Genomic DNA, 25,806 nt, shown 5'->3' on the forward strand with positions numbered 1-25,806 from the left:
CTAGCGGATGATGGACACCGTACTTGCCGATCTGCAATGGCAGCCCTGCTTCGTGTACCTGGATGAAGTTTTAATTATCTCCGACACTTTCGAGGAGCACCTGCAATGCCAGCGCAGCGTGCTCGAAGCAATTCGTTCGGCTACTCTTTCCCTCAGGCACGAAAAGTGCCATTTCGCTTTTAAAGAGTCGAAGTTTCTCAGTCACATTGTGAGCGCTCAGGGAGTAAGCCCAGACTCCGCTGTCGCTGCTTTTCCGGTCCAAACCTATAACCGAAATGTGTGCCGCTTTTTGGGTCTATGCGCCAATTTTTGGTGTGGAGAACTTCTTCCACATTGATGAGCCTCTGACCTGCCTTAAGAAAGATGCCGAACCGTTCTTCTTGGGCCAGGAGTAACCACAGGTCTTCGGAGACCTCCCAACTCGTCTAAAAATGAAGCCCATACTTGCACATTTCTAAGAGTCCGCTGACACTGAACTGCACACCCACGACAGCAACATCGGCCTTGGTACGGTCATTGCGGAGTGGTAGGAACGTCTCGAACGCGTAATCGCATACGGAAGCCGCACCTTAATTGTCCCAATCCGAGGCGAACTATTCAGCCACCGAAAAAGAGTGCCTGGCAATTGTGTGCGTCGGTGACAACACGCTTCTATGGGCTCTACGACTTCATTTCAACATTTAATATCGTTATAATTTTGTGATGCAATGGACAAAGAAAAGAATGCATGCACACATATTACTGAAAAGAGTGTTAGAATGTGTGCAACGGTTTGGTTTACTGTATGGATCCGTGTGAGCCAAGCAAACATTGGGATATTTATCACGCGGGATAGAAGTGTACCGGATTGAAGTTTCTCGCCGCCGCGGCCCGTTTATAATAAAGACGCATGAACATGCGCATTATCACAGTTTCGGCGAAGGTGGTATTTTATCGCAAAACTACTTGTTTTTAATATTTTCTTACCTGCCTGTTTTGATGTGGCCGATAAAGTATGTAGTTTGCGAGGCACGAAGAGTCGACCTGCAATACTGTGCCAATATGACCAAGCTGTGTTTTGATCATAGGTTTAAAGCTTTTGGAAAAATCGGGTATCTTCGCTGATCCCCATTTCATCGTTTCTGCATTTTGTTCGTCTCAAAGTTGAGATAGCGACTGATATGAAACTAAAAAAAAGTGTTAATTTTAACGTCCCGAACGACACATTGGCTACAGGGAACGCCGTAGTGGATGGCTACGGAAACTTATCGAATTTGACTCCACCGAAATACGGCTGGCATGGCCTAGATGAAACCACCGGCTATGGGTTCAGCAGAAGAATGCCGAAGTCACTGAGCCACAGCAGGGGTTTGCCTTGAATTACAGCGCGTCTGTGTGCACGTCTTCGACTCTTCATCATGTCATAGCATGTAATTGTAAAGGCCCCGCCGGCAAGCAACAGTGAAATGAAGAAGGATTTAGTAAATATATATATATATATATATATATATATATATATATATATATATATATATATATATATATATATATATATATAAGGGATAACAAAATCTTCAAGGCAACTGATTAAAAATATAATAAGTTGGGGAAGTCACATTGAAAAACTTAACAGATTTATTCAACGTTTCGACCAGGGACTGGTCTTTTTCAAGAATGATCATACAGTGCATGGAAGGGTCTTCTTATAGCAGTGAACATGGCACACACAGGGCTTGAAAAAGAAAAATGAGAAAAAATCAAAGGGGAAAGAGGAAGACAGCCAAGACACGAAACCCAAACGCCAAGGTGCGCCAGCAAAGGCGCCGCCGTGAAAGAGGTGAAAGAGGGTGGTGGGCCTGGGCGGGCACGCGACTAGTTAAGGAAAAAAAAAAAAAAGAGCGTAGGGGTGGTTAACAAAAGAAGGCAAGTGCCTGCCAATTGTGTGCGTAAGTATCGCCTCTAGCCACCTCTGTGTGGCCCCGCGCGACTCCAGAAAAAAGCACGAGAACGCACAGGTTGCGGTTGAGCTAAGTGTCTCCACGGGTGGCACGCGGACCCCCAAAACCAGATGAGGTTGCATATGAAGACCATATGGAAAGCTCCTTCTTTACAGGAGTAGAAAAAAAGAATAAGTAAAGACAAAAATGGCACTGCGATGGCCGAAGGAAACAAAACCACATGAGGGTCGCACGTGAGAACCACATGGATAGGCTCCTTCTTTACAGGAGTGGGAAAAAAAAAGTATAAAGACAGAAAATGGCACTGCGATGGCCGAAAGGAACAAAAACACACACACGCAGAGGCGACATGAATACACAGAACATACACAAAATTGTGTCACTTTTGTAGCATTCTTTAGCAGAGGATATGTGGGGAAATGCGTAAAAGCCCACAAATTAATTAAAGGCAGCGCCAGAGTGTTAGAAAGTGTACCAAAAAGGCAAATTTCATTACAGGAAACACCGCTTAGGAATAACACAACAACAATATTAGAATAAATACAAATGGCACGCGAGATAATACAGGCGCCCAAAATAATAGAGTTCAAGAGTGTGAAAAATTGTCCCAAGAAACAAAGTTTACCCAAACGCCGTGATCAGCACCAACAAAATGATAATAATGCGGTGAATACACATAAGAGAGAGCGTCACAGAATTCGTGCTTAACCACAACAAAAATAATGTCAGTACCTCGACTAGAAATGAAAGTGTTAAATACATAACAAATCGTTATTCAACTGTCATCATAGTAGATTTAAGAAACAATATTTTCGATGCAAAAGAGTTCACAAGGAAAAGAAAAACAAACAAACAAAACATTGCAGGAAGATTTAGCCAGAAAGGCAGGAGAGTTTGCCAGGGCTTTCATTAATTCCAGCCGACAAGGTGTTAAATTTAAATATTAGATATGATTCACAGGCTTCCCTGTCGTAATGTGTCTGGAAGCCAGATTGGAGTATGGTGGCCTTGAAGTTTCCAAATGAATGGCCTTTTGTCGTTACGTGTCTTGAAAGAGGCGGGTCTGGCAGTGATCTTATGTGTGCTCTGTGGTTATTTATTCTCAATCGGAAAGGAGTTTCAGTTTGCCCGATATACTGAGCACGGCACACACCGCACTCGAGGAGGTAGACTACGTTGCTGGTGTCACAGTTGAAATCTCCTCGAATTTTGAATGAGAAAGACGACGCTGTGCTGCGAGCTTCTGTGACCTTATTCATCATTGGACAAAGTTTACAGCGCGGTTTATTGCAAGGTGTGCACCCTGAGACTTCACCGTTGTCTAGTTTCGAGGAGGTTACGGCATCTTTGATATTTCTTGCCCTCCGATATACGACACGGGGTGGTTCGGGAAGCAAGCGCTTCATTTTGTCGCTCTGAAGGAGAATGTTGTGATGCTTTCTGAGAATAGCGTTAACATTCGGTGCTGTTGGAGAGTTTGTTAATATCAGATTAGTTTTGTAGTTCGTCTGCGCAGTCTTGGTGTTATTTAGCATTGTACGGCGGTCTTGTACTGCAGCTTTTTCCAAGGCATCGTCGATGATAGGCTTCGGGTAGCGCTGTCGGACCAAATCCTTGCGGAGTTTCTCACAAGCCTCGTATACATGGAGCCCGACGTTGCGGGTCGGGTCGGGGTGCGCCAGATGTCGGGCTGACCAGCCCGACCCTACCGCGTATACATGAACCGGTTTTCTGTCGGGCAGAGACCGTCGCTACCCCTAGCGTCGAGCACGCAAACTACACGCATGCTAGAGGAGGAAAGACGCCCAGACGAAAAGTTCCCTTTCCCGCTGCTGCTCTTTCCGGCCGGTTGGTTCGCCCGTTCACGTGCGCGCTGTCTTCGAGGCCGGCAGCGGCTCGCTTTGATTTCTAATGGGTGTCTCCGCTGCCGGAAAAAAAAATCTCCCAGCACGGCCGGTCTCGACGCGCGCGCTTTCTCGCTCTCTTCTTACTGCCTGAGCAGGTGCCGAGAAAACAAATCACGGTGAAAACCACTATCCAAAGCCGGGGTTTCTAGTGATTCCGGCGTTTTTTTTTTTTTGAAAAGGCGGTCAAGTATCTCCCACGATCGAAATTCTCGAAGTCTTGTAACTAATCATTGAACCACATCTAGAAGATTCACCCGTCCTATGCTGCCCGGAATGGGTTGACAGAAGCCACACCAAATGCTTAACACACCTCATTTCTGAGAAGTTTCTCCGAATTTTTCTCGTCAACTACACAAAGAAATTGACAAACCAAAATGACAAGCCGTCTGGTTTCATCCACAAGCCAACGCGAAAGCATTTAAGGCTGTAACTGACATCCCTTGAACTGCGAGCCGCACAACAATGTTGTATAGGTCATTACAAGCAGCGCCTGTTATTGTTTTCAGTCCTTCTAAGTATGTGAAACGATATCGGAGTTCCAAAGAGCAAAGGATCTTTCTGATCTGGTGTGTTTCACGCAGTGAGAACAGATGGCACAGATACTTCGAATGTTTTCAAACGGCAAGTGCTATTATTTTATTCATACATTTCCAAGTATCAACAGAGATTGTGCCAGCCCTGAAGATGAAAATAAATGTTTTCCTAACCGTGGCTTCGCCCTGTAATATCTTGCCTCACTTTTATTCCTGCTAGACGCAAATGATACAGCCCTATTCGCTAATACTATGCGCCATCATTGCATGCCGACTTCAATGTTTTGAGATCCATCTACTAGTTCCCTGCTTTGCGTGCCGATAGCAGTGGCTGCATAAGATATGGTCGTCAAGTTCTTCTTCAGTACTCGGAGCAGCCGTTCAGCAATATGTGCAAAGTAACCGAACCAGCCCCCGGAGAGTTGCGGCGGTAGATAGCAACTGCCCCTCATGCACAGGCCGTTAAGAAAGAGCGCGCGCGCCGAGTGCTCCGAGTTCCTGCACAGCGCGAGCCAGACCGGAGAGGAGGCAGGAGAGGAGGCGCTAAGCCGATGCGGCAGCGTATACATGCTCCTTCCAGCCGGGTCGGGCAGAGCCAACCCACCCCCTGCAGTCGGGCTGGCCCAGATCGACTCGACGGTCCCTTTGCTCGACCCCCTAGCGTATACATGAGCCCGACAACCGGTTCTCGGCCCGACAGCCTGCTTAACCCGACTTTTGTCGGGCTCATGTAAACGCCCAGACAGTTAGAAGCGAAGTCCTCTTCACGGGAGCAAATGCGTTTAAATCTGAGAGCCTGGCTATATGGTATTCCTTTCTTGCAATGATTTACGTGGCTACTTTTAAAATGCAAGTATTGGTGCCTGTCCGTTGGCTTCCTAAACACGGAGGTGACAAGCTTGTTTTGCGAGATCTGAAGTTTGACATCCAGAAAGCTGATCGAAGGAGCCTATCCATGTGGTTCTCACGTGCGACCCTCATGTGGTTTTGTTTCCTTCGGCCATCGCAGTGCCATTTTTGTCTTTACTTATTCTTTTTTTCTACTCCTGTAAAGAAGGAGCTTTCCATATGGTCTTCATATGCAACCTCATCTGGTTTTGGGGGTCCGCGTGCCACCCGTGGAGACACTTAGCTCAACCGCAACCTGTGCGTTCTCGTGCTTTTTTCTGGAGTCGCGCGGGGCCACACAGAGGTGGCTAGAGGCGATACTTACGCACACAATTGGCAGGCACTTGCCTTCTTTTGTTAACCACCCCTACGCTCTTTTTTTTTTCCTTAACTAGTCGCGTGCCCGCCCAGGCCCACCACCCTCTTTCACCTCTTTCACGGCGGCGCCTTTGCTGGCGCACCTTGGCGTTTGGGTTTCGTGTCTTGGCTGTCTTCCTCTTTCCCCTTTGATTTTTTCTCATTTTTCTTTTTCAAGCCCTGTGTGTGCCATGTTCACTGCTATAAGAAGACCCTTCCATGCACTGTATGATCATTCTTGAAAAAGACCAGTCCCTGGTCGAAACGTTGAATAAATCTGTTAAGTTTTTCAATGTGACTTCCCCAACTTATTATATATATATATATATATATATATAGTCCACACGTCCATTTAACAGAAGCCAAGGTCCTCAAGACAGCCAATGATTTTATATATTAAACTGTCTTCTGTGTCGCCGTCCAATGGAGAGGACCTGAGCGCACTTATGAAGGGCGAGCCGGAACAGCTCAAAGTAAAACTGCTTCCAAGCAGTGTACATTTAACAAGAAGCCCAAGCATAAAGCTAGCAGCTTGTAGCGTAAATTGGAGATTAAACGCCGTGACTGTCTAACTCACCTTCTGTGCACTGCTGCTAGATGCCTCTTTCTTGGCGTCGGCCAAGTCTGTCTGGCTCTGTGACAGCGTGTCTTTCAGGCTTTCTTTGCGCTCGCCTGTAGAAAAAGAGGCATGCAATGACATTTAAACACTAAGAGGCAAATTGGCAGTTGACTGACACATCATTGAGTAGTAGACAACGCTTCCGAGACCTATTTTACATCGAAAATTAATGAAGAAAACGCCTACTAGTGCATAAAACACAATTTTTTATAAAATCACTTCCTAGCGGCTAAAAACATCTGCCATGTTCGTTTGTGGAACTTTCCCTGGGTGAAAAAAGCCCCGACGCTTTCGATACGGCTTCATCTTGCGAGAACACATCTTGTCAAACGATATTCGGCAGCACGCAGCCCGGTAATACGGGTCAGCACCACAGGAATACATTTTTTCTTTTGTCACGAAACCATTAACTATCCCAGAAAAAAGGCAGGTCAGAAAACTTATGGAAATCAATAACAGCAACTCTTATTTACTTTCATTGCATTTCAAAACAAGCTTAGATAACGCGTATTTAAGGGCCAGAGCCGCCTTGTGGGCTATCGTACACGTAGCGAGAGAACCGCGGTCAGAACAATTACGAGGATCTGGGTACACGTACACCGCCATGTTTGCCCCAGGTTAGCAGTCCATCGCACATAGGGCCTCACACCTTAACCTGGTAGCAGCCTTTACCAAGCGAACCAAGTGTTCCTCTGCTTACCATTTGTAAGGTGATCGCTTCCCGACCGCTGGTTATCTGGACGGAAAGCTATGCTCAGGTGGTCGTCCATGGCTGCCCTTCTTTTCCTGGGGTAAAAATTATGGCTACACTTCTTAGCCGGTTCTTTTCTTCTTCTTTTTCTCCACATGAAAATGGCACATACCCACGCGGGGGGATTGGCCAAGGCACGGTGGTGAATAACAAGGAGGTATATGTGCGAAAAAAAACAACTAAGTAGAATAGTAGAATGATTGAAATGAGAAAATATATACGAATTGTTAAAATTTTTAAATATATAAACAAATCAGATATAGCAGGAATAAAATAAAATACCCTTTTGGACATGCGGTGGAATTTTATACGGAGTTAACAGGGTAAGCGACCAGTTGCAATGATGTAATCATGAAGGTAGCCACAAATAGTTCTTAACGAGAATCTCGTGGCGCTCTTCTTTGCCCACTTCTTTTTCTTTAACTCAGTGCTTTTAGTGCCTTTCTTGCACCTGTATGCAATGGCACGAGATTACAGTGGGGATTGGACCGACAGGCGGACGGTTGAATCCAAGAAAGTAACAAAAGTTTTCACTCGCATTCTGTAAGAATTCGGCCAACGTATAGCGGTGATATTTGAACGTGCAGTTTAAGGCTTTATACATGGACAGTACGATAAACAAGAAAAAGAAAGAAAGGTATAAAATTGCAAAAAGACCAGCAAATGCTGTACAATATTGCACGGCAAACCATGCGACACCAGGATAAGGGGGTTGTCATAGGTGCGTTCTTTTGGTTTACTCGGAACATACGCCCAAATTGATGAAAGGGCAACAGGAATAGTTAGGTTCCGGGGTGTATGAAGAAATTTACAGAGCTCCTGTTTTCATTGCTACTGGCTATGAAAACTGAAAACGCTGTTTGAAATGTATTCAACCGATGCAGGTTGTTTGGAGCAATGACAAATATCGGATTCTGCCATTTCAGAATTTTAGATCAGAGTCTAGACTAGAGCGCAAATACATGGTGGAGAATTAAAGTAAAAATGCACAAATAGTGCATCGTAGGCCTGAGTTTGGTAAGAATACGGATAATTTATACACGTTGCAAGGAAAAGGCTTAAAAAAACGAAACCAACATAATGTCATCATCTGACATCCCGAGACATCTGCTGTCCATGCAGAACAATTGATTGCTAGCTGATGCACAGATGTCGGCTCTAGTGGAAAAGATAGCATTCCAAAGCCTCCTCAGTAAACTTTTGACGTTCCCCAACCGTGAAGCAATGGCGTGCGGGCGCATTCCCGGCCATCCTGGATAGACAAGATATTTCCTGCTCATACAGGCGCAAATAAAGTTTTTCTCTCTATCATTCGGAAATACATAAACAGAGCTATGTTGGAAGAAAAATACCAGTATAGTAAAAAAACGTCTTAACACACACCTAAGACCAACGAGTTCACAGTCATCGAAATAAAAGGGGCGCAACTTAAGCAACTTGGGTGTAATGTGAAGGTGCCATGGGGCACCATAGGGACAACGGCTAAGGTCCCTAGCACTGTGGTGTTAGGAACCCCAACGGCGCCTAGATACAAGCCGCTATATTTAGCTGGGTGTGTTGAGGCAAGGACGGCCGGCGAGCTCCCACACCCAGTATCCCTGCGGTTTTGCGTAGAACCACCTTTCGACGATAAATCAGTGGCGTGTGTGCGTGTTTGAGGACGCATGCTTTTCTGCACACACAATTCAGTTTCAGGGTGAAGGCGAAGACGCTTGCGTGCCTTGGGGATTCACGTTTGAGAGGCGTAGGTTTGAGAGACGTAGTGTCCGTTATTAAGTTTGGCATTTGCTGTCACGTCTACTACGAAATTCACACATGTAATGAAAGAACACCAGCGCGACATGCAAGAACAATACCCCGTCCATCATGACTGCACAGTGCTTCTCTATCCAAGCAAAGCCGAAAGTTAGGCGAGTTGGTGAATGTTCATGATGTAAAATAGAGCGCAAAAGAAACAAGAATGACAGACAGGACGACGCAGAAAAGCGCTAACTCGCAACTGAGGTTTATTGCTGAATGTGCGAAATTTATACACGGCACGACGAAAAACATGAAACAAACTGGTCCCCTCGGAAGCCGAGTCAAAGGTTAAAAAGAAACGCGTGCAGAACGTGTCACTCATCACGTGAGAAGGAGAAATTAGCATAAACACACTTTATCAATCCTCGCCGCGGTGACTCAGTGGTTAGGCCACTCGGCTGCTGACCCGAAAGACGCGGGTTCGATCCCGGCCGCGGCCGCTGAATTTCGATGAAGGCGAAATTCTAGAGGCCCGTGTGTTGTGCGATGTCAGTGCACGTTAAAGAACCCCAGGTGGGCGAAACTTCCGGAGCCCTTCACTACGGCGTCCCTCAAAGCCTGAGTTGCTTCGGGACGTTAAACTCCAATAAACCAAACCATAAACCAAACTTTATCAATACCCAAGAAAGACATAGAGCAAAAGGCGAACACGGACGTAGTGAGGGAACAGTACGAGCGCTTTACTTGAAACAGGCTTTATTTCACTACTATCGATTGCATAGATCCATTTGTACCCATGCACCATTCGCACGTCAAGAGCTATGAAACAAGAAGAGGGATCATTACACGCGCTTACAGAACTGTGTTAAGAAATGCCAACAGTCAGCAGTCTAGCTAGGGAACAGCAGTTCGCAATTGGTAGCAGGTGCTGGATGTAGTAAGAGAATATGTCTAGTTAGGGCAGGTAGTGACCGCTGATCCGGATCATGAGAGGAATATAAGTAGAAGAATAAGAATGGGGTGGAGAGCTTATGGCAGGTTCTCTCAGATCATCAATGGTAGCTTACCAATATCCCTGAAGAGAAAAGTATACAACAGCTGTATCCTACCGGTACTCACCTATGGGGTAGAAACGTGGAGGCTAACAAAGAGGGTTCAGCTTAACTTAAGAACAACGCAGCGAGCTATGGAAAGAAAAATGATAGGTGCAACGTTAAGTGATCGGAAGCGGGCGGAGTGGATGAGGGAACAAACGTGGGTAATGATATCCTAGTCGAAATCAAGAGGAAGAAATGTGCTTGGGCAGGGCATGTAATGCGAAGGCAAGATAACCGGTGGTCCTTAAGGGTAACGGAGAGGATTCCAAGAAAAAGCAAGCCTAGCAGGGGGTGGCAGAAAGTTAGGTGGGTGGATGAGGTTAAGAAGTTTGCGGGGATACGGTGGCCGCAACTTGCAAAGGACAGGGTTAATTGGAGAGACATAGAAGAAGCCGTTGCCCTGCAGTGGGCAAAATCAGGCTGATGGTGATTTAAGAAACGCCATTTCACGCCCACCATGGTCAACAGAGGTATCACGGATACAGTTGCCTCCTCGTTTCTTGTTATAAAACGCTTCTACACGCTTCCGTTCCGTTTTCAGGCCGCTCTTCAGTAACACTGCAATCCGACAAGCGAGGGCCACCGGTCACTCGATTCTTCTTCGTGCAAGCTAAGCAGTGTTCTCAAGATGGGAACCTTTTTTTGCTAGTGAATTTTTGCGCTCACGAATCGGATCATTAAGGTAACGTCCGGTTTGCTCAACGTATAATTTGCCGCATGTGAGCGCAAACTCATATAGAACTCCTTTCCTGGAGGCTTCATGGCGTTTTTATTGTTTTACACCGAACTATTGCACTTTTTTTCCTACCAATATATGAGCACAGGCTGGCGAGCTTTCGAGGACCAGCGAGTACCACGTCTACCCTGTACCTATTGGCTTCCTTCTTGAGGTTGTGGGAGGTTTGGTGAACGTAAGGTACGACCTCCGGCCTTGATCACTTCCTTGTGTATTCTGGAAGGTTGTTCTGTTTGCTGCCGTTTAACGTTTTTGCAGCAAGGACTACGTCACGGCGAGTAAGAGACAGGCAAAGAAACCTGCCTTCTGCAGCCTGGAGACCTGTGACATAAAGCTTGCGTGCATAGCATGGCTACATAATTTAGTAAGCGAGGATGAAATGCACTGAGAAGCGATAGCCCTCTTTAGAGTCTAAGAATTATTGGAATGATATGGCTGAAAATCTTTCTTTGCGCGTGAACAGTGTCTCCAGCTAACTTGTGAAGGGCGAGAGGTTAGGATGATATCTAAATAATGAAGTTGGTTATCACTGCTATGCAGTTTATGAGTGATGGTGAGTCTCCTGCGTTTTCGACCAAATATCTAAAACATCACCTACGGATTCAACTAAAATCGCTTCCATTGAAAACTACTAGGTAATCGTCCACATATGTAAATACATGGACCACGCAGTCTGTGTCAAAGGCTTCACTCAAAGAGCGATCTATTTCAGATAAAAAAATTGTTACAGAGGACGGGGGCTACACAGGAGCCTATGAGAATACCTTCTTTTTGTAGACACATTTGGTAGCTAAAATCAATAAAAGTGGCATTCAGGTAGAGCTCAAGTAGGGACATGAAGTCGTCCACATTGACACTGGTAGTGTTTTGCAAGGCTGCGACGCTATTCGTTGCTATACAATCACGCACAGCAGTAAAGAGGTGCCCGTGTTGGATAGAGTAAATAAGATCCTGTACATCAATCTAAAAACCAGACGTAGAGCTTTTCTCAGGCTAAAGAAAAGCTGGCACCTCATCCGAACTCTTCGTAGCATACAGGTCTTCAACTTGCAGTGTCTTCAGGTGCTTGAGTAATAACTGACTGAATTTTCGTTCCCAAGTGTTTCTTTCACTTAGGATGCTCCGAAACGCCATTTCGCTGTTGTGTGTTTTCATGGCGAAAAAAAAAACAAGGCAGTTCTTTTGAGCCTTGTTGAGGGCTTGCATTGCGCGAACAACCTCCAGGTTGCTGTTCCCAATCATTAATTTAACTGCCACCTGAACGATAGACCCGTGACGTGGTGCCAATCTTGTGGCGTCCTGACAACCTGCCCACTGTAGCAAGTGGCATTTAAATTATTGATTGTTCACGGCAAGTTTCTCAGGAAGAGCAACCGTGGTGCCACAAGACCCACCGGTGACTGTGGTTGAAGCCACCTACCGGGGTAGGGGCGCTTCACTCAACCCGTTCACCATTGCTCCAGATGTGGTATGATGACTCCAAGAATGACTAATTCTGCATATACGGCAAGTAAGCCGTTCAGGCTTACTTGCGTTATAGCCTTAAAAAGGAGCTATAAAAGGATGAGCAACAACAGAAAGTGCGAACGCATTCAAACGAGCCGCCGAGGATCGCCTAAGAGGTTTTTTTTCTGAATTCACGGCACCGTGTTCACCTTCTGATAGAAATTTTCATTATTTATCGGATGATAATCTGACAGATGTTATTATGAGTATCTGAAAACTTCTGGCTATTGCAACACTAAGTACCAAATTTCTACACGGCCGCAAAAAATTAATGCAGCAGTCATGGGTTAAGCGCTAACAAAATGTCCCTCTTGAGGTCTCGATATACTGCCCAGGCTGAATAATGTTTCTGTTGAACTGATGTAACATGCTGTTTCTGAGGTGACTGACACTAACGTTTCTTTCACAGGCAGCATTTCAGGATGACGCCCTATGCTGACGAGACGATGTGAGCTGCAGAACAGATTGTGAAGGCTGCAAGCGCACAGAAACGATAAGTTCGTCGACAGGATGGAGCGGTGGCAGCGATTATCGCCATGACGACCGTCGAAGGGAAAAAATAAGATAACAGTGCGCCTCATGGGGGCGGAAAAAAACCATTCTTCAAGCCGTCCCGCAGCGTGCGGGCATAGGAGCGATGGCTCTCGGAAGTGCCCAATACACACTGGTCGGTTTTTCCGCTGAACTTGACTGGAAGCCACTCATCTTCGTCAAGCCTATCCCACCGAGCCGTATATGCTGCGCCTGTGGCATTGTGCGCAAGAGGACCGCATTGCTGCCCTGCATGCACGTTCTGTGTGAGTCTTGCTACGAACAGTGCGCCCAGGACGGCTTGCTCTTGTGTCCGATGGACGGCGACAAATTCCACGACGAAGACGATGTCGAATGGAAAGTGTTTCCTGAGGATCAGCTTCTCAAAAGAGAGGTAAGTGGCTAGGAAAAAGAAAAAAGAATTGAGCGAACTTCTCTTTTCTCTACAGGAGGAACGTCGATCCTCCTGTAGAGCCTCGTACGGAGCTCAATAGACCGGTCCTCGTAAGAAAGTGTGCACTCGTTTAGTCGACACTGAAGCGTAATGTTTATAGAGAAATAGCGACGCTCGTAAGAAGCAGCAATTTGAAGGCATCCTTATGGCGAGGATTAAGTACAGCCGTCCGAATCTTTAGCTGGCGTGCGCGATCGCCGCTTTTTCTGTGCTGCTGCGCTTTGGGAAGAACAAACTTGCGGAAAGCTCAATATTAATCACAGGCTTAGGGAGTTCGCGCTTAAATTGGATATTTTCGCAAGTTTGCTCCGCCATAAGCTACAGGAGCGCGGAAAACGCGGCCGTCACGCACGCCAGCTAAAGATTTGGCCGGCTGTACGGCTTTGGTGTCAAGCTATCAGTTAAGCATCTGCAACTTAGTGTCGAAATTTTCTTGGATTCATATCCCTGGCATTACTTAGAAGAATTGAGTCGCCATGATTTAAAGGCGAGAATCGAGGTAACAGTGAAGCTAAATGAAGTGTTTCTGAAGCTATTCCTTGAGGTTCAGGCAGTTGACGTCCTCAAATATACCTTTTGAATCCGCGAACGAAAGTGTAAATGCTTTCAATTATTATAGTACGTCTAAAGCACAGAAGTCACAAAAATACACAATTTTCAATTCTGAGCCGCCGCGGTGGCTCAGTGGTTATTGCGCTCCGCTGCTGACCCGAAATACGCTGATTGGATCCTTGCCTTGGCGGCCGCATTTCTTTGGAGGCGAAGTTCCAGATGCCCGTTTATTGTGCAATGTCAGTGCACTTTATAGAACCCCAGGTGGTCGATGTTTCCGGAGCCCTTCACTACAGCCTCCCTCATAGCCTCAGTCGCTTTGAGAAGTTAAACGCAAGCCAAAACCACTCTTTGTGCAGTTCTTAGTCTACCGCGCTAACTCTTTGCACACTCCAGTGACAGGCATAAAGCAACACTTTAGTTCACTTGTGCCTTCCTTCCTGTTAAGATTGGTCTAGGGCAGGGGTTCTCAAACTGGGTTACGCGGATCCCCTGTGTTCCGCGGGCTGTCTTCTTGTGTTCCGCGAGAACCCTCACCGGCCCTGACCCGGCAGCTGATATGAGACTGGCTCTGAGTGCTACTGAGCCACGCTTTGACTTGCTCTTAAAAGGGAAGCAGTACCACCCATCACATTAGTATTTGTATTAATCTGTGCAATAAACATTTAACCTTTGCAACTCTCTCTTTGCAAAAATGCACTCGACAACATTGCTGGTAAGTGAAAGCGGGGGGGGGGGGGTTCCTTGGAACTTATTGAAGGCTTTTGGGGTTCCTCCAAGCAAAAAAGTTTGAGAACCCCTGGTCTAGGGGAGTTTATTGTTCCAAAGGAAACTGGGCTTTGAGTTCACATTAAGTGTGAATAGGACAGAAGGGGTGGCAATTGCAGCCAGGAAGCGCGTGCAAATTTCCAGAAATTAAGGTTGCGCGCATTCGCCCATGTCCGGATGCATGTGCACATATAGATAATACTAATTGTATCCCAATCAGCAAAAGCTAGTAGACTTCGGCTAGAGCAGCCACCAAGCCTGCATCGCTAACCCCATCACCCCTTCCTCCTATGTGGAAAAATAAGTTTCTTCCTCCTCCTTATCCATATCTTCAGGAGTTTGATTTTTGGCTTTAGGGAAAAGATAAGTCATATAATATGCGGGAAACATTCTCAGCGAAAATAAAGCATATTCGCCATAATTTCTATACATAATACATGAGAAGGGCTGAGGCATGTGCTGTTACCTCTCTTTTTGCTGATCGAGGGCGCAAATAGCCTCGAGGAGATGATGTCACAGTCGATATTCTACACTGCATAAAACCTTCCTAATATAATCTCTGAACATAACGTCAGCAGAGGAAGAAAATGGCCCTTTCGGAGTGCATTTGTCACGAAAATCAATTTCAGTCCACAGATGTAAGTACAATACCAAGAGAGGACCACGAATGAGTACACCGGGAAGCGTTGTATTCGCTTTCTGAATGCACCGTTTTTATTATCGCAGGTCAAGTGCTGGAACGAAGAGTGTGGCTGCGATGCTGTAATGGCCGCTTCGGAAATCTCCCGACATTTCCAGGGGGAATGTGTACACCACTCAGTTTCCTGCCTCAAGTGCTCGGCCATTGTTCTTTGCAGCGAAGTGTGCTCGCATCTGAGATCGGGCTGCTCTACATCACAAAAGTGTCTTGAATCCAAGGACCAAGAATCATGCGCCTGCAAGGGAGGGAAAGCACTATCTTCGTTCCGAGCGTCGTTCGAAAAGCAGGCCACTGAAATCAAGTCATTTCTTGAGCAAACGGCTGCTGACCATGCGATACGCGGTGACCAGTTGAATGAAGTCTTCCACAGCATGAACACTTTGAAAGAAACTCTAACGCAAGAAGTTACCGCTGAAAGAAGGCAGAATTTGGACATTTTAACTAAACGCATCTGTGAGATTGCCGTATCCAACGAGGAAGTTAAGGAATGTATGGTAAAATTGGGGGATGCAATTAATAGTCTTCCCGGAAACGTAAGCAGTATGGAAAAAAGGCTGACAGAAGAAATGAGTAAAAAAACAATCGCAACTCTTGATACCTTCTCAGAGATTGCTACTAGCATCAAGACTGAAATAAAGGGGATCACTGAAAGAGTAGTGACGAAAATAAATGAAATGTCTGTACCTGCTAAAAGACAAGTAGGTTTTGTTACCTTCGATGTAACAGGTGTCGCGGCGCTTCAAGAAAGAGCGCTGAGGCAAGGCTGGGCTTGCTATGAGGGCGACATTGTCTACATGCGTGGCTACTGCATATCCCCTTTAATCGCTCTAAATAAAAGTGAGAAGTTTGTGATATGTTGCGCTGGCTTGACCCTGTTTATGGGTGACATGGACGACGTGGTTCAGTGGCCATTCAGCCAAAAAATTGGGCTTTCTGCAATACACCCGAAAGATGGTTCCGAGCGGAAGATTGAGGTTAAGAACAATCCCTCTGATGAACGGTATAAAAGGCCCACCGGATCGAAAAACGAGAGTGTTGCCTTTACGGCCAATTCCCTGAACCTCAAAGAGCTGATAGATGACGGATACGTTGAAAACGATGTGCTTCGCGTCAAGTGGGAGTTGCTGCCATGAGTTGCACATGAACGACAGCATTAGGAAAATTCTTGTATCGGGAAAGAACGATTCCCTATGCATGTTATTGTTCGTTTACGTTTGCTGGTTATTCGAGTCGAGCTGGTAACGATCGCTTCGGAGCTGCTTGGTTCAAATAATCTCGGCCGGTTTCATCTCTGTGATCCTTTTGGAGAATAAATAAAATGTGTTTTCTGTGCGAGTCGTAATGCAAGTTCCTGTACCTTCCGCGTTTAGCCCATTTGACACGCGGCTCTGCTGCCGAGCATGGGGCTACGTGTTTTAGATCCTGTCTTAGTAGGCACAGTTGGATAAAATCAAGAGTCGGAAACTCCTAGCAACTAAAATTTCCGCGTATTTCTCAGAATCCAGGACGCCGAGATTCCTCGGAGCCATACACTCTATAGCTGCTGAAGGCAATGTAGATATGTTAGTGGAAAGCTGCCGACGCTGTGCTTATTTACACAGGGTGATTTTTGTTATCCTCATGAGATATTGATTTCAGAAACTGAAGCAGGGTGCTGCGGTGAGTTGATCAGGATTTCACAGCATACGGACATTACGTACTTCATATGCATCAGTAACAGCTAACTAAAATAAAGTAATCAGTTCGTTTTATTTCTGGTTTAGGCTGCAAGGTTGTATTGCGAAATTTATTGTCGCCAACATAGAAGGTGAGCCTTGCTTTAAATTTTCTGGGTGAGCAATGTGGTTCGAAACATCGAACGTGAAAAATACTCATTTCAAAGTTTCCCGAGTTTGCTCTCCCACATGTACAAAATATGAAATGGCGTGACTGCGTATGGTGGTATCTTCGCCGAAAGTCATCTGCTTCTGCATCACCAAATGCACCAATGGCACCTGCACATGACGCGTAAGAAGTGCGAAAGACTTGATTAATAAAGATGCACAGTGGGAAAACGAAATGAACGAGCTTTGAGATGCTTATTTTTGACGTTCGATATATCAAGCCGCATCGCCTATTCAGAAAATTTAAAGGCAAGGCTCACCATCGATATTGATAGCCATCAATTTGGAAATACAACCTTGCCACTAAAAGAACAAATTTCAAGTTTATTTGTTGATTTTAGTTAATTGCGTCATTATTAATTCGGATGAGGTACATAATGTCCGCCTTGCTGTACTTACCACCTGCTTAGACGGCACCGACGCATCTTTCTGTTTTGCAAATAAAAGTCTCTAAATGTTAAAAAGATTGCATTTAGTTTCGCATTGCTAAGCAGGAAATATTGCATGACAGCGCAGTTTTTTGCAGATGGACACTACCCCTACGTAGCTGAAAGCGCAATTTAGGTTTCCAGTGACCCAGTGAGCGATACATGCGCGTCTTCAACATTTTCAACGTGAATACCAATTTACCCAATGTGCGCAAACGGCCTATGCTCCAGTGCCGCTCTTCTGCAGCAATGTTGTCAACGCCAACGCATGCAGCGCGCATCTCTCTGGAATTATAACGACGCTGAGCTCAAAGCGCGAATATGATTTTTGATAGTAGCTCAAAGTATTTGTAGATGAAGGAGACAATGTGCAGTACACAGCGCGAAAGTGTGTTTCAGTTTAACACGGTGTGTATTCGTCTCTCGAAAACCCCTGGTCCTGATGGCATCCCATGCGAGTTTTACAAAGTTCTAAATATATGCTGAGCCCAGTCTTCCTCCAGATTTTATCGCTAAGTTTATATGTAGAGGTCCTTCCTGAGTCGTTTACCAAGAATCACAAAGTATTAATTCCAAAGAGCACTGGCAAAGAAAAGTTGCGCTCAGTGGAAGGCTACAGGCCTGTAACGTTGGCAAATGTGGACTATAAAATGTTCGGGAAAATTCTATGCAATCGTCTGCAACCCGCGATGTCACTTTTCGTCGGACTGATCAGACTTGCCATTTAAGTGGCCGCTACATACAAAGTGAAATACATATTGCACGTACAATTCTCGAATCTTGCACAGGCTGTTATGAGCAGCTTGCTTTACTGCAGATTGACCTTGCGAAGGCATTTGATCGTGTCCGGCATTCGTTTTTGTTTTCTCTTCTCGGGCGTGCCAATGTTGGATCAACTGTACTAAAATGGGTGCGACTCTATTACGAGAAGTGTTGGTCAAATGTTTAGGGGAATCCCCCAAGGTGGAGTAGATTTGTAATAAGGGAGTAATTACTCATTGGCATCCACCCAAGCGCAGCCATACGGCTACAAAGGAAAGCTATACAGCTTTCTCAGAAACTTCGTAGTTAAAGAAAAATTCGTCCTGGTCCGGGGTTCGAACCCGGAACCACCGCCACACCGGAGCAGTCGCTCTACCAATTGAGCTAACCGGGACGGCAAGCTTATGGTAGGGCGAGAGCGAATTGATCAGTAACTCGAAGTGGGAAGAGTGTTGGTCAAATGTTTAGGGGAATCCCCCAAGGTGGAGTAGATTTGTAATAAGGGAGTAATTACTCATTGGCATCCACCCAAGCGCAGCCATACGGCTACAAAGGAAAGCTATACAGCTTTCTCAGAAACTTCGTAGTTAAAGAAAAATTCGTCCTGGTCCGGGGTTCGAACCCGGAACCACCGCCACACCGGAGCAGTCGCTCTACCAATTGAGCTAACCGGGACGGCAAGCTTATGGTAGGGCGAGAGCGAATTGATCAGTAACTCGAAGTGGGAAGAGTGTTGGTCAAATGTTTAGGGGAATCCCCCAAGGTGGAGTAGATTTGTAATAAGGGAGTAATTACTCATTGGCATCCACCCAAGCGCAGCCATACGGCTACAAAGGAAAGCTATACAGCTTTCTCAGAAACTTCGTAGTTAAAGAAAAATTCGTCCTGGTCCGGGGTTCGAACCCGGAACCACCGCCACACCGGAGCAGTCGCTCTACCAATTGAGCTAACCGGGACGGCAAGCTTATGGTAGGGCGAGAGCGAATTGATCAGTAACTCGAAGTGGGAAGAGTGTTGGTCAAATGTTTAGGGGAATCCCCCAAGGTGGAGTAGATTTGTAATAAGGGAGTAATTACTCATTGGCATCCACCCAAGCGCAGCCATACGGCTACAAAGGAAAGCTATACAGCTTTCTCAGAAACTTCGTAGTTAAAGAAAAATTCGTCCTGGTCCGGGGTTCGAACCCGGAACCACCGCCACACCGGAGCAGTCGCTCTACCAATTGAGCTAACCGGGACGGCAAGCTTATGGTAGGGCGAGAGCGAATTGATCAGTAACTCGAAGTGGGAAGAGTGTTGGTCAAATGTTTAGGGGAATCCCCCAAGGTGGAGTAGATTTGTAATAAGGGAGTAATTACTCATTGGCATCCACCCAAGCGCAGCCATACGGCTACAAAGGAAAGCTATACAGCTTTCTCAGAAACTTCGTAGTTAAAGAAAAATTCGTCCTGGTCCGGGGTTCGAACCCGGAACCACCGCCACACCGGAGCAGTCGCTCTACCAATTGAGCTAACCGGGACGGCAAGCTTATGGTAGGGCGAGAGCGAATTGATCAGTAACTCGAAGTGGGAAGAGTGTTGGTCAAATGTTTAGGGGAATCCCCCAAGGTGGAGTAGATTTGTAATAAGGGAGTAATTACTCATTGGCATCCACCCAAGCGCAGCCATACGGCTACAAAGGAAAGCTATACAGCTTTCTCAGAAACTTCGTAGTTAAAGAAAAATTCGTCCTGGTCCGGGGTTCGAACCCGGAACCACCGCCACACCGGAGCAGTCGCTCTACCAATTGAGCTAACCGGGACGGCAAGCTTATGGTAGGGCGAGAGCGAATTGATCAGTAACTCGAAGTGGGAAGAGTGTTGGTCAAATGTTTAGGGGAATCCCCCAAGGTGGAGTAGATTTGTAATAAGGGAGTAATTACTCATTGGCATCCACCCAAGCGCAGCCATACGGCTACAAAGGAAAGCTATACAGCTTTCTCAGAAACTTCGTAGTTAAAGAAAAATTCGTCCTGGTCCGGGGTTCGAACCCGGAACCACCGCCACACCGGAGCAGTCGCTCTACCAATTGAGCTAACCGGGACGGCAAGCTTATTGATCAGTAACTCGAAGTGGGAAGAGCTTGCCGTCCCGGTTAGCTCAATTGGTAGAGCGACTGCTCCGGTGTGGCGGTGGTTCCGGGTTCGAACCCCTGACCAGGACGAATTTTTCTTTAACTACGAAGTTTCTGAGAAAGCTGTATAGCTTTCCTTTGTAGCCGTATGGCTGCGCTTGGGTGGATGCCAATGAGTAATTACTCCCTTATTACAAATCTACTCCACCTTGGGGGATTCCCCTAAACATTTGACCAACACTCTTCCCACTTCGAGTTACTGATCAATTCGCTCTCGCCCTACCATAAGCTTGCCGTCCCGGTTAGCTCAATTGGTAGAGCGACTGCTCCGGTGTGGCGGTGGTTCCGGGTTCGAACCCCGGACCAGGACGAATTTTTCTTTAACTACGAAGTTTCTGAGAAAGCTGTATAGCTTTCCTTTGTAGCCGTATGGCTGCGCTTGGGTGGATGCCAATGAGTAATTACTCCCTTATTACAAATCTACTCCACCTTGGGGGATTCCCCTAAACATTTGACCAACACTCTTCCCACTTCGAGTTACTGATCAATTCGCTCTCGCCCTACCATAAGCTTGCCGTCCCGGTTAGCTCAATTGGTAGAGCGACTGCTCCGGTGTGGCGGTGGTTCCGGGTTCGAACCCCGGACCAGGACGAATTTTTCTTTAACTACGAAGTTTCTGAGAAAGCTGTATAGCTTTCCTTTGTAGCCGTATGGCTGCGCTTGGGTGGATGCCAATGAGTAATTACTCCCTTATTACAAATCTACTCCACCTTGGGGGATTCCCCTAAACATTTGACCAACACTCTTCCCACTTCGAGTTACTGATCAATTCGCTCTCGCCCTACCATAAGCTTGCCGTCCCGGTTAGCTCAATTGGTAGAGCGACTGCTCCGGTGTGGCGGTGGTTCCGGGTTCGAACCCCGGACCAGGACGAATTTTTCTTTAACTACGAAGTTTCTGAGAAAGCTGTATAGCTTTCCTTTGTAGCCGTATGGCTGCGCTTGGGTGGATGCCAATGAGTAATTACTCCCTTATTACAAATCTACTCCACCTTGGGGGATTCCCCTAAACATTTGACCAACACTCTTCCCACTTCGAGTTACTGATCAATTCGCTCTCGCCCTACCATAAGCTTGCCGTCCCGGTTAGCTCAATTGGTAGAGCGACTGCTCCGGTGTGGCGGTGGTTCCGGGTTCGAACCCCGGACCAGGACGAATTTTTCTTTAACTACGAAGTTTCTGAGAAAGCTGTATAGCTTTCCTTTGTAGCCGTATGGCTGCGCTTGGGTGGATGCCAATGAGTAATTACTCCCTTATTACAAATCTACTCCACCTTGGGGGATTCCCCTAAACATTTGACCAACACTCTTCCCACTTCGAGTTACTGATCAATTCGCTCTCGCCCTACCATAAGCTTGCCGTCCCGGTTAGCTCAATTGGTAGAGCGACTGCTCCGGTGTGGCGGTGGTTCCGGGTTCGAACCCCGGACCAGGACGAATTTTTCTTTAACTACGAAGTTTCTGAGAAAGCTGTATAGCTTTCCTTTGTAGCCGTATGGCTGCGCTTGGGTGGATGCCAATGAGTAATTACTCCCTTATTACTATTACGAGAACTGTTCCACTCGCTTGACTGTTAACGGTCACCTTTCGGAGCCAGTACCAGTTTGGTCATCAGTGAAACAACCTTTGTCATGCTTCTATTTGTCCTCTACCTACAGACACTTTGTTTGATCGCGCTGCGAAACTGCAATGTCCGCTGTTTTGTTGCCTTTGGCAATGAAGTCAAATCGCTTGCGTACGTCGATGATTTTGCGTTTTTGTGCTTTGATAAGCCCAGTATTGACAAAACTACAACTGCTATTGAGGAATTTGGCCGTAGCTGGCGCTCAAAAGAATAGCTCAAAATGTTCGGGTCTGTGGCTCGGTTCATGGGGATCAATGCCGACTCATTATGCTGGAATTGAACGGTCTCGTGACCCTCACCCAAAAACCTTGGCGTTCCCCTTCATGCATTCAAGTCTAGTGGGCATTACTAAAAAGGGCAGGCTCCGGAATTCAGAGCTATGCTCACACTCCTGGCCCGCACAGCCTATTAATTTTTGGAGAAGCTCAGGCCTGCAACATATTTCTGGGAAGAAAAATTTATTGCGTTTGGAAGGTAATCCATTACGCGAGACACTACATCCAAAGCTTTCACCGAATATTTGCTACGTTTATATGATCCTAAAGTCTTGAGCCGATGCTAGTTAGTTATATTGGGTTTTATTGTGCAAAAGCAACAAAGACATGATGTGGCAAATGCAGAGTCAGAATTTGCTGTGTTAAAGGAGATACTTATAGTTTTTCTACAGTACTAGCATCTTTAAGAAGCTTGAAAATACTTGAAAAATCAACAAGTGCTTGATCCCGTAAAAGCAACGTGGGGTGCAATGGGATGTATTCATTGTAGAATTTTCTAAAATACTTTTTTTAGTTCAAGCTTTGTACATGAAATTAAAATGTTGTTTACTGTGAGTTCACCTCCAGACATTTTGCAGAGAGGTTTGTCATGTTTTGTCAGTAGGAAGTTTTTTGTAAGAGGTGTGTGTCGGACGCGTAGTCAACATAAAAATATCTTCTGCAAAACGTTCCTGATGTCTACATCATTTCCATTCTCATAAAATGGGCTTCACAGAGTGCAGTTTGTTTTTTACTTGCTCCTAACATATAGCCTGGCACTTCTTTGTTTTCAGTACATTAACTGCAAAAAATTTATGTATGGCGTGTTCGCTTGTTTCATTTGACCAATTCGGGCTTGTGCAGCGCATGCATCCGCTTGCTCGTTACTCACAATTCTAACATGGCTAGGGACCCAGCATAATTTACTGTCATATTTTTCTTTTGTGATTTTAACTATGTTAAGTATGCGTTTCCCATTATGGGAAAAGCAGCATTTCTAGAGTGCAGTGCTTTGAGCATACAAAGGGAATCGATGTAAATGGTGCTGTTTTTGATGTTCTCTTTTACTATTTGCTCGACAACTACGACGATGGCGTAACACTCGACATTAAAAACCTACGCACACTGTGGCAGTTATATTTTTTTCGATTTTGCCTTCAATTACTGCACTTCCCACATACGTTTTTGTTTTGGAGCCATCAGTGTAAAATTGGGCGAGGTGTCGTATTTTTCTTGCAGTGCGCAGAATTCCTGTAGTAGGTGCTCGTTTGTAGTTTGCTTTATTTCTAAAGAGGTCGTTTTATAGTCACATACTGCTGGGAGGCTGTACCATGGTGGCAGATGTTCTTGTCGCGATGAAATGTTAAGTAGAGCATCTAGTACAGCTTTCTCTTGGCATTTGGCTGGAAAACGCAGCATAGTGGCCTGATAAAATGCGGTTTGTTGTTGAAAAATCCGAGATCACTGCGGTAAACCGCACTGGAGTAATGCGAAGGCGATGACGCCTCCACATTTCAAGTTGCTTTTTTGCGTTCCAGGTAAGCCGAATGCGAAACGTGCTGATTTCTAAGTAAGCCAAGTGCTACGCGTGCTGGCGTTCTAAGTAAGCCCAGTGCGACGCGTGCCGGCGTTCTAGGTTAGCCGAGTGACGGCACTGCGGCAAACCGCATTGGGGAAATTCGAAAGCATTGACGCCTCCTCGGCACGTCAGATGGTTACTTTCTCAACGCCCTCAAACTAACGTGGTAGGTCACGTGTGGGCGTCACGTGGTACGCCACTTCCAGCTATTCAAATTTCACGCCACTTCGGCCCGACTACGCACACTTTTGTTCACTTTTCTGGCTCTAATCAATGAACTAATGATTCGATCAGAACCAATTTTTTTGCCCAGAATCCTCACCTTGGGCCGCTTCGATTAAAACTATGTTTAGATGATATATTTTTATAGTTCACCGCAATCGCTGCCGACACGTTTCGGGGACACGAAACTATCGACATAGCCTAATAATGCTATCCCCTAATAATGCTTTCGCATTAATAGTCTTCTAGACGGGTAATTGGTGACAATGGGATGGCAGATATGCTTCGGAGGAAAACGGGTTTTTAGGACGTATGTGCATGTAAGTGCGATTCTTCGATGCTCTAAAGCGGGCTCATTAGTGTCAACGTAAAGGCTGGCATCGGCGATGTCCTGTATGCTCCAGATAATATTCGCACACCAAGGTTATGAACAGGGTCTAAACTTTAAAAGTAGGATGATATTGCTGAACCATGTACTATGCACCTGTGTGTAACTTGTAGCGCACCGTAGGGCGATCGATTTGTAAAGGGCATGCTCTATCTAGCTTCCCCCCTCTCCTCCCCGCTCCTTGTTTTCTTGAGAGCATTCGAAGACATTGAGGGCTACAGAAGCTTTCTCTTTAAGGTTGTTGATGTGTGGTAGAAATGCTAGTTTCTTGTAAAAAGTGACGCCTAAAATTTGTATTCTTATTTAAATGGTAGTGCGGTTTGGTTCAGCTATAGATTGGAATCGACCTTTAGGCCTCGTCGCAATGAGGACAGCTACTGTTTTTTTTTTTCAGGAGAGAACTTAAATCCACATCTCTCTGCCCAAGCAGCCAGTTTATGTAGTGTGATTTGTATTTGTCACTCACAGGTTGATATGCTGGAGGAAGTGCATGCCATCTGTAGGCCACCTACATAAACCGAATACATTGTGGACTTTGGGTAATACCTAAGGAATTCAATTTTACTACGAAGAGCTTCGTGCTTAGAATACACCCCTGGGGTACGCCGTTGTCTTGGGCGAAAGTCAAGGAGAAAGTTGCTCCTAGGTGAACTCGGACTGTTCAGTTAGCCAGGAAGTCGTTCAAGCAGTTCAGCATCCTACCGCGGATATCTAGCTCTGCTAGGCCACGGAGAATGCCGAACTTCCACGTGGTATCGTAGGTTTTCTCCAGGTCGAAGAATACCCCGATACACTGTTGCTTGTGGATGAACGCCTCCCGGACGGGGGTTTTTAGGCAGACAAGGTGATCAGGGGTTGAACATGCTTTGTTATACCAAATTGATGTTTGTCTAATAGTTGGCGGGCTCATGTACGAAAAATTCAGGGGGGCACTTTGCTGACCTAAAGTGCGGTGAGGCGAAAACCTTCGCGTTTGGGAGTGTTAAGGACGAGGTAGCAGCATCCCACCGCTGCCACCAGTTTGTTACAGACGATATAGCATGGTCGTGTGCCGGAGAGGGAATGAGGGACGTCTGAGACGAGGCTGCTGGAAAAAGACAATGGGAGAGGACTTTATACAGGAATTTACACATTTACAAGTGAGCTGCAGGAACGCTGCATGGCGACAGCTCATCAGGAGATCATTCGATGACAAAGAGCTCCTCGGCCGTGCCGCTGCCGAGGTTTTAAAGAGTTCCCTTCCCTAGGGTCCCTAGAGGGGGGACGGGCCTGCAGGGGAAGGAAGTTCTCACTGGCACCAATCACAGACACACACGCACTCACTCACTCCCGAGAGATCACACCGCCGTCACGCGCTGGGAGAGGGGGGGAACGATGCCATCACCGTAGCGCAGACGCCGGAATGTCCATGAGCGGCGTTCC

At 46.1% G+C, this 25,806-nt stretch overlaps 1 protein-coding gene across 1 annotated transcript; it reads left to right on the forward strand.

The window, feature by feature from the left end:
* The first annotated feature begins 12,681 nt into the window (after positions 1-12,681).
* LOC149328941 (TNF receptor-associated factor 6-like) lies at positions 12,682-16,418 on the forward strand. The gene is made up of 2 exons (XM_089562021.1): positions 12,682-12,996; positions 15,103-16,418. Exons 1-2 carry the CDS (start codon positions 12,709-12,711, stop codon positions 16,207-16,209), a joined length of 1,395 nt encoding a protein of 464 aa, XP_089418147.1. The 5' UTR covers positions 12,682-12,708; the 3' UTR covers positions 16,210-16,418.
* The last annotated feature ends 9,388 nt before the right edge of the window (positions 16,419-25,806 follow it).

The sequence above is a fragment of the Amblyomma mixtum genome, chromosome 9 (genome assembly GCF_055824585.1).
Source record: "Amblyomma mixtum isolate Tamu chromosome 9, ASM5582458v1, whole genome shotgun sequence".
NCBI lineage: Eukaryota > Metazoa > Arthropoda > Arachnida > Ixodida > Ixodidae > Amblyomma > Amblyomma mixtum.